The 9,975-nt window shown below is 38.5% G+C and overlaps 1 protein-coding gene across 1 annotated transcript; it reads right to left on the reverse strand.

Annotated features, from left to right (window-relative positions):
• Window positions 1-209: 209 nt before the first annotated feature.
• Window positions 210-6,214, reverse strand: sfxn3 (sideroflexin 3). Its single transcript, XM_037685828.1, has 10 exons — window positions 6,051-6,214; window positions 5,711-5,881; window positions 2,507-2,605; window positions 1,953-2,028; window positions 1,756-1,841; window positions 1,548-1,675; window positions 746-795; window positions 605-654; window positions 469-516; window positions 210-383 (listed from the first exon to the last, which is right to left on the reverse strand). The coding sequence occupies exons 1-10, from the start codon at window positions 6,212-6,214 to the stop codon at window positions 287-289; spliced, it is 969 nt and encodes a 322-aa protein (XP_037541756.1). The 3' UTR covers window positions 210-286.
• Between the last annotated feature and the right edge of the window lie 3,761 nt (window positions 6,215-9,975).

Raw genomic sequence — 9,975 nt, forward strand, 5'->3', positions numbered from 1 at the left:
TCGGTGAGTTATTTTGATGGAATGGCCGATATTTAACTTTATCGCTAATATCGGCCGATACCGATACCATGCCGATAATATCGTGCATCCCTAGTATAAATATTAATAATTGTAAATGATCAACAACTTCCAGTGTTTGACTTAAAGCAGCCCAAAACAAATAAAAACAGCAGTACACACAAAAACATAAACAAACTGAGCTTTTGTCTCCCAGTTGTGCCCATGATAAACAGACGTGTGTCAGTGCGCGTGTAATGGATGTTTGTGCTTTGAGATGTGGCTGCGCCTACAGGCCCTTGTTGAAGTACACCGTGGTGGTGTGAGGACTTGTCTGCCGTATCCTCTCCTGCAGATCTGCTTCCAGCCTGCTCACGTTCATGGAGCTACAAAGAGACAGTCGGACGTTACTGCGATACCGCTTTACGTTCAATAACTCTTCATGAGCGACGACGGGCGACTGAAAGTTACCTTTTCTGAGGAAACAGGGCGCAGCACAAAGGAGTTGCAAACACCAGGCTACAAAAGAGAATAGGACATCCCTTTTAAATATAAACACAATATGATAATAATAAAATAAATTTTTAGATAAGTGTATTTCACGTACCATAGACCGACTAGCCCAACTTGTATAGGAGCGTTTAGAACTGGGAACCGCTACATAGAAACAAAAATCAGGGACAGCAGAAATAAACGGTTAAGTAACTTGTTAAAAACAAATAAAAGCACTCGTTAACGCAGTGTTTACCTTCAAGAAAGCTCTTTTCTCCAGAGCGTTCATTATAACAGGAGGAATGGCTGTGAAACAGAAAAACACAAGTCAGCAAAGGTCCTAAATCAAAAAGGAAATATCACAAGACAAATGAATGTATCCCTCATGCACAGTTACATATTAATTTTTATAGACGTTTGATGTGAAGCCAGTGCTGATGATAAAAGCTATATTGGCTATCATTTTGTCACCAGATTATTCTAACTCCAGATGTTTGTGTAAGTCTATAAAACCAAGTCAGGAGGAAAGTGATGGGCTGCTTACTTTGCTTTGGTCCAAATGTAAAACTGGCAGAACAGGTTTACGATCTGTGTCAGAAGTTACCCACGATCGTAACGGTTTAAAATATCCCAAAAACAGCTGCTTTCTACAGGCAAAATAAACCTGTTGAGGCTGTTTTAACCAAAGGCCAGCCTGGTTCTCATTTACTAACCGACGTTGAAGCATTCTGACCAAAATCTCTGACTAAATATTTAAATGCACGTTTCAAGTGATAAATGTCAGTGAACAGGAACAAATATTAGGAGAACAACTGTCTGGATTTGTTAATAAGATCTGCTTTGGATGTCGATCTGAGCATCTGCTGAGTTTCATGACTGAAAGGTTTTATTAAATAAGGAATTGCAACGCAAAATTTGGCCTGAAATGGATCGAGTCACTTTAAACCAATTAATTCCATCATTCCTGAACAGAACTGATGAGCAAACAACGGCCAGACAAGTTCTAAGTTTATTCCCTGCTGTAACAAAAACAGTGACTTTAGCTACTTTAAAATTACCCATTGCAGGAACTGCCATGCCGATTCTCGACACCACCACCTGCTTGATGGCTTGCTGAGCAGCGTTGGCCGACTCTCCTAACCTGTTTCCATTCTCATCCATCACAGGGATACCGTACTTGAACTCCCTGACAGAAAATAACAGAAACATCTTGTAAATAAGCCGTCAGATGTGACACCTACACGTTCTGTTTGTTACTGGCCTCACCTCTGTCTCATAAGGGGAATATTAATACAGTTAGCAGCAGCGACGGCAGCAAACGGGACAAACCGACTGATGATTGGGGGGAGGCACTGCAAAGACAGGAAAACAGAGACACACTCAGAACAACTGGCATCAAATCCCCAGTGGGTATCTGTTTCAGATCATCTTATCTGAATATTCATGTGAACCACGTGCACTACCTTAGCTAAAGACTTGAGTCCCAGGGCAGTGACTACAGCTCCTGTAGTAGCACTAACATAAGCTGCACCGAGCTGGCTGCAAAGAGACATGTGAAGTTTACACAATAACCATCAACTTCCTTTTTCAGGACTGTCGCACATCAAAAATGGCTGATTTATGTGATAAAATTGAAGCCTGCACGAGAGACAGCACTGCAGAAAGAAAATGTACCACTATATAATAAGTTGCATTGAATACAAACTACAGCAAATGTTGAATTGTGTTTTGGAAGCTAACCCCCCTCCCCCTGCTCTTATATCTGGAGACATTTGATGCATTGTTGCAACACAATGAAGTCCGTGCTCAAATGCATGCCGACCTGACATCGGAGGGAGTTTGTAAAAGATGTCAGCACGAGGTCATGCCGACACGAGGCTAAACATGCCAAACGGTGGAACGTAATACCGCAGCGAGGGAGAGGAGAGCAGCTCCCACAGCCTCCTCAAAGACACTAGTTAAGAGGGGGGGGACATGAATGACTTAGAGTTGAAGTGAGGTGAGAAGTCCCCCCTACTTCACGGTGATGGGAGCATCTCCACTGCGATTGGTGTAATTCACAATAGCATTGAAGGACTGATTGACCCACTGCCAGAACACGACTGCTGGAGTAGTCCTGCAAAAACAAGAAAACAGCACATCAAACAAAGTGGGACTTCACAATTATAAGTTTTATTTTATGAATCTGTTCATTTGAAGTAAACAATAAATACTCTAAAGTAGAGCGCACAAAGTCAATACAATCCCCATCTACAACTTTGACGTTTGTAATTTGAATACACACCGCCTGCGCTTTCAATTAATATTTCACAGCAGCACTGCCTGCAACGGCCGATGATTTACCAGGAACTCTGCTTTTTTTAAAGTTTCCGTGCACAAGATGAAGATCAAGATTTATGTGGCAGTCGTGTTAGATTAGACGCCACATGGGTTTAAATTTTACTCAAAATCAAATTATATCAAGATGATTTATAATCTGCATAGCAATACGTTCCTCAAGGTAAGGAAGTGAAATATTGTGCAACGGCCAAGTCATTCATCTAATTTCAACTTGACTATGTTATTTTTCACTTGAAAAAGAAATAAAAGGAGAAAAAAGAGCCATAAACCACTAGAGACACCAGCAACAAAGGCTCAGAGAAGAACAAATAAATTAAATAATTTTAATGGGTCCAAGACTTCAAGAAGTTATTGTTTGCAAATGATTCTCTGCAATAAACTTTGCATTTAAGATTTTATGATAATAATATTAATTCAAGCAACTACATTTAAGTTTCCAACAGGACAGCTTTACATATTATTAAGCGGTAACTGTTAAGCTCATTTACATTAATCAGATAATTATAACTGGCAGCACGGTGGCACAACTGGTAGAGCTGCTGCCTCTCAGCGAGCAGGTCCTTGGTTCAAACCCCGGTCCAGGGGCCTTTCTGGGTGGAGTTTGCATGTTCTCTCCGTGCATGCGTGGGTTTTCTCCGGGTTCTCCGGTTTCCTCCCACAGTCCAAAAACATGCATGTTAGGCTGATTGGTAACTCTAAATTGTCCCTAGGTGTGAGTGAGAGAGTGAATGTTTGTTTGTCTCGTTTGTCTCTATGTGTCCCTGTGATGGACTTGCGACCCATCCAGGGTGTACCCCGCCCCTCGCACAGTGATTGCTGGACATGGGCACCAGCGACCCCCGTGACCCAAAATGGAATAAACGGGTAAAGATAATGGATGGATGGATAGATAATTATAACTTTCATATATTTTTTTAACAGAATAACTTTCATGGTTGAATTATTTCCTCACTTGACTTTTTGTGGGTTTTGACACCCTCTAGTGGTAATAAGAAGAAACGTCAACAACTTCAGATGTAATAAAAACGTTGCTGAAAATATGAATGTATAAATGTTTGAGAGAATGTTACATGATTTGAAAACAATTAGGAAATATAAAAACAAAATATGATCTGTAATCATGTACCATTTGTAAAACATTTATAAATGTCAACAAAGAAGATTATGGCAAATCATGTCATGTGGACCAGTTTCATTAAGTGAGAAACGTTTCGTCTCCCATCCAGAGGACTTAGTCAGTCTGTGGCTTGCTAACCAGATCTGTCCCATAGGTAGTAGCCTTCATTGCTGTGTTTCAAGCCAACCTCTTGTTGGAATCTCAGAAGCAGGCTTTTAGCACATGCAAACAGGGCACACCCATTCAAAACAATCATCATATATAACAATTAAATGTTTAAGGACAGATCACCAACTTGCTACTCACAGAAACAGTCTGAGGACAACCAAGGTCAAAGTTAGGCCAAAGTGACATTTATAAATGTCATTAACCTCCTAAGACCCGAACTCTTGCATATATGACGATGACTGTCAAATTTACTTACGACACAATGGCACATGCTCTATTCAACCGCTGCTCGACTGCCTGGCTGACATCAGGGACTGGATGGCTTTAAATTTCTTAAGTTTCAATGAAAAGAAGTCTGAAGTCATGTTGTTCCCTCCCAATAACACGATCACAAGCCACTGCATCGACCTTTCCACTCTAACACTGTCAGAAAAACAAAGAGTCACTAATCTGGGAGTGATAATGGACCCTTCCCTGAAACTTAACAGTCACGTAAACATGATTGTTAAATCATGTTTCTTCCAACTGAGGCTGCTGTCTAAACTGAAGCCCATATTGTCCAAAAATAACCTGGAGACAGTAATCCATGCATTCATTACATCTAGGCTTGATTACTGCAATTCACTCCTGTTTGGTATCAGTCAGACCTCCATTGCACGACTACAACTGGTCCAGAATACAGCAGCCCGATTTTTAACCAGTACAGGCAAAAGAGAGCACATTACACCAGTTTTGGCCTCACTGCACTGGTTACCGGTTCACTTTCGAATCCAGTTCAAAATACTCATGTATGTCTACAAATTACTGAACAGTTTCGCCGAGTTTGGAACGAGTTACCTCTGCTTGTCAGACAGGCCCCCTCCCTCTCGGTTTTCAAGTCCCGTTTATAAACCCACTACTATTCAGTATCTTTCAACACCAGATGATCTGTGTTTTGAACTTGTATGCTCCACACTGGTTTGTCGTCATTATCTGCATCATTTTTATGTCTATATTCTGATTTACTTCATTTTGTATTTTGCTTTGTGTGTTACTTGTTGTTCTGTCTGTACAGCACTTTGTTTGGCCTTGTCGCTGTTTTAAGTGCTCTATAAACAAAATGGTATGGTATGGTATGGTATGTGGATGTCAGGTCCTAGAAGGTTAAAACAACGTTTTGTTGAGCCCGCTTAATTTTAAAATGAGCATTTCTGCATAAACACAGTAATTATTTTCTGTTTACATGTGTATTGTATCTTTTCTCTAAGTAGTTATCCAGTTTATATTAAATTATTTGATTACATTTCTTGACAAGCTATCTATTTTTAAATATAAAACCTTTAAAATGTTTTCCTTTCTTGCTGTGTTTTAAATAGGGGGATGGTTGTTGAGAGTTATCAGTTTTCAGCTGTTAGGGCAACATTTTTCTATCTTTAAGAGGATTTTAGCTGTGCAGGGATTAAACTATTTTAATACTCTGCTGTACGCTGTATTTCAGTCTACATAGCAGTCAAACAGAAACTATAAAACTTGTTTATTAAAATGGGATTATTTCATTTTGAACAAAATTATTTGTACAATGTGTGGCTTTGAATGCGTGTTGAAGCTCTGCTGTACCTGTAGAAGGTGAGCATGCAGCCTGTGATGGACATGTTCATTGGCACCTGAGCAGACATCCGGCCGATCACAAACATCTTCTCTCCCGTGTCGGGGTGGAAGGCAGAGTCGTAAACGTACTTGGCTCTCCAGAGTTCATCTTCGGTCAAGCCAGGTTTGACAATCCCAGCTCTGAAAATGTTGAGAGTATATAAATGGGAATTCTAGCAAACCTAAGAAAAAAAAAATTGACTCGTGCTTTTTGTCTTTGTAACAAATGTAATATAAAAATGTGTAATAAGTTGATCATTTAAAGCCATAACAGCTTGTCAGTTTCATTTCTGACTCCGTTTTTCATCACCTGTAGCTCTCCACAATCCCTTTGGCCTCCTCTAAAGTCTCAGAAGACAGCAGGATGTTTCTGGGATCTGTGACCATGAAGAAGTGCTGGGCTCGCCCCATGAAAGTGCCTTGGTCCCATCTTGGTTCCTTGATGTTTATGTTGAGGGACAACTCTTTAGACATATCAGATCCTGAAGGAAATAACATGTTTGATATTGTGTCAAGACAAGAAAATATAAACTGAGACTAAAAATGCAACGCTATCTGAAGTTGAATCGTTTAATCAACGAACATAGAAACAAAATAACAAGTCCCAGCAATGAGAAGGCTTTTTGTTTGATTTACAGATAAATCATCTTAAAAACCCTGGTGGTGCAGTTAAGCCCACATCTCTGCCACATTAAAACATCTGCTGTCACACACACAGTGTTTCATAATGTTGTTATTTTCCATACTGCACTATAATTTTAAAAAAATCAATACAGTATTGAATGCATCAAAACAGGTACCACACTGTCTTGTGACAGTCGTGACTGCAGGATAAGTATAAAGAAAAAAATATCTGCAAGCAACAAATGTAGCTTGAGGGTACAGGGCAGAGCTGTGATCTGGTATAAACAGTGTATTATGGTGTCCTATAATTAAAAAAACAATCGTGGTTGAGCAGTTACAAAGAGCTTTTTCCTCGTCACAATCACGAAATAAAAAGACAAACATTCATGACAGATGGGACTGGAGGAGTCACAATAACGTGTCACACTTCTCTCAGCATGTAGCCATCCGGCTAACAAGTTAGCCAACAGTGCCACCGAAACACACACACTGGAGTACAGAAATAATATGTCAGGACTTCATAACGAAATTAAATTCACATTGCTTCTAATGTAAAGACAGACAGAACAGTTGGCAGCTTATGAGTTAAATAAATTGTTTAACAACAATGTCCAACCAGCTAGCGGCTAGCTAGCCAGATGAACAGAAGGTTTACACAAGCTAATGCTAGCATCTCTGTTAGCTTAAGGAGGGCGAATTTTGAGACGAAGCAAACGTGGACTTAACCGGGATGTGGTTTAAAATGTTCAGATAAAATCGCAACGTCAATACCAAAACATACCTGTTATAATTTCTTAGATGTTTTGAAAATGTATGACCTCTCAATATCACAGCTCCTGCCGGCTGGTGGACCTATGATGCATTAAGGTACTCATGAAAGTGTCGTAAAATACATTTATCAATGGATAGTTGGTTGAAATAACCCAAGACAATTAAATAAACATGGAACGATTTATCATTATGTCCACAGACGTTTATTAAAAAAAACCTGGCATTTACTGCAGCAACAAAGAGACGTTATACCACTCGGGGGAAAAAAAAAACAGAGTCATAAGCACTTAGGGTTTAAAAATATTGCCGCGTAACACATCGTTTCTTCATATTAGGCAATAAACACAAGTATATTATACTAATATCCGATAAATAATTTGATTACAAATCTGACAATATTGATAAACCGAATCGCTAAATGTCAGAAAACGAAGTTTTTGGATGTTACTTAAAGGCACTACCAAGCAGCTGCACGTCTGGGCGGAGTTTATTGTGAGAAGGCGGAGTTTATTGTGAGAAAACTAAGTGGGTGTGGAAGGGATGGAGACGCGTGATTGGTTAATATTTTTTAGCTTTTTTTAATAGCTTGAACATGGGCCAAAACGTTTGCAAAGATTTATACGATTGTTTACAAATTGGGTTATTGTTTAAAACGAAGTAAATAACTTTTCTGTACCGTCACGACAATTTGCAAGTAGAAATAATTATAAATGGTCAGATTTAGGCGTGTCCAAGTTTTTTTTTTTAGCAAAAATATGATAATGTTTAAGACTAATAATGAACTTTAATTGACATCAAGAATAAAGATTGTGGCAAAGCCTCTTAAAAAGATGTTCTAAATTGTGATCTACATAAGTACAATGCAACATTGGCCACTGGGTGGGGCTGTTATTCATCCATGTACTCCTTCCTGTACTTATACGGAAAATGAAGTCTAAAAAAACATTTTGTTAACTAGAATTGCACAGAGCAAGCTACAATATACATTAATCATGTTTATGCAATTAGCTTATGTTGCTTAATCATCCCTGCCCAGCTGCAGGAGCTTCCATAAAGAGCTTTCATCTCTTAACACAATAATGGTCACCTGGAGAAGAAAGGAGGTGGCACCGAAGGAGTCCATTAATGCGCCTGAGAGGAGGAGCAGTAAGCAGCTCCAGCACGGACCCAGCAGGTAATGCTTTCTCCTCTTAATGCTGAACATCTATTTTTATTTTAAACAGTAGCTTTGTACGCCTCAGATAGTTTAAAGTCAGACCCAAGTTAAAGTTTAATGACATGGGAGGTTAGAGTTTATGGCCAAGTTTGTTTACAAGTTGTCAAACTTTGGAGTGTGTTTAAATAAGAACAGAACATTAGGCCACTTGTGATGTCTCTGTCCATGGTGCTGAACTCATAAACATGACTTGTTTACATGTTTACATGCTGCGTGAATTTATTAAGGAAGGTTGTTTCAGCAGTTTACCTGTTGAATTGTATTATTACTTTTCCTTACTCTTCTTGCAGTCTTACCAGGCTACTTCTACATACTTTGTGTCATTTTTAAAAATGTATATATCAAAACCTTCAGCTCATCCTGGAGATTAATACTCCATCTTTTTTGGTAATCGTTATATTTTTCAAAATATTTAACTTTAAATGCAAATATTTTACCCATATAAAATTACACAGAGTTATTTTTAATTTATTCTAAATAAATTGCTCTCTTAGAAACCTGCCTGCTTCAACTCTGCTCAAGGCTACTTTTAGCTGTTAGCTAGCCTTGTGTTACTTTTAACTACAGTTTAGCTACTTTTAGCCTCTAGCTTGTCTTTTGATGCTTTTAGCTACCCTCCTCCTATATAGCTTTTTGTTACGTTTAGCTTGTAACTAATATTTTATGCTCTTCATTTAGCTACCTTTAGCTTTAAGTTGGCCTTTTGACATGTTTAGAGTTAAACTAGTCTTTTGTTACTTGAACTTTTAGCAAATATTTTGCTGCTTTTTCTTATTTTGATACTTTTACGCTTTAAGCTAACATTTTGTTACGTTAGCTATAGCCTTTTCAACTTTTTATTAACTTGTGCTTTGTTCTTTTGTGTTTTCAGCTAGTATTTAGCTACTTTTAGCTAGTATTTAGCTATTTTTGGCTTTTAGCTAGCCGTTTGCTACTTTAAGATTTTAGCTTGCATTTGACCACTTTTATCCAATTGTTACTTTTAGCTTTCAGGTAACTTTTGGCTGATTTTAGGTTCTTATTACCATTTTGCTACCTTTTTAAGACATTTAGTGTTAAGTTAGCCTTTTGCTACTATAAGCTTTTAGCTAATGTTTTGCTACTTTTACTTAGCACGTTTGTACTTTGGACTTTTAGTTAGCATTTAGTTTATTTGTTTAGCTTTAACAACTTAGTTTTAATTCTTCACATTCAGACAACTTTATTTATCCATAAAAGGCAATTCTGTTGCTGAATTCATGTTTAGCGACCTTTAGCCGTCATTCAGCGCAGATTGTTCACACCACACTTCACAGAAAATTTAATTTCTTTAGATTTGTTTAAGATCTCAGGTTTTGGGCCCAGAAACTACCACGGTTAGTAAATTCTTACATCTCATTTGTAACATCTGAAGCTTCTGATCACAGCATTTTCTTTTTCTTTCCACAGCTGATATCCATTTAATTAAACATGACCCCAGAGGAACCGACATGCTCTGCCAGCTCGTCTACACACAGCTGCAGCTTCTCAGATGGAGCTCTTGCAGATAAGGCTGTGATGAGATGGTTTAATTTTCAAAGAAAATGAAGGGATCGAGTCTACTTCTTTTACCTCCAAATGTCAGGGATCGAGCTGAGTGTCTACG

The sequence above is a fragment of the Nematolebias whitei genome, chromosome 1 (genome assembly GCF_014905685.2).
Source record: "Nematolebias whitei isolate Nwh7 chromosome 1, NemWhi1, whole genome shotgun sequence".
NCBI classification, from domain to species: domain Eukaryota; kingdom Metazoa; phylum Chordata; class Actinopteri; order Cyprinodontiformes; family Rivulidae; genus Nematolebias; species Nematolebias whitei.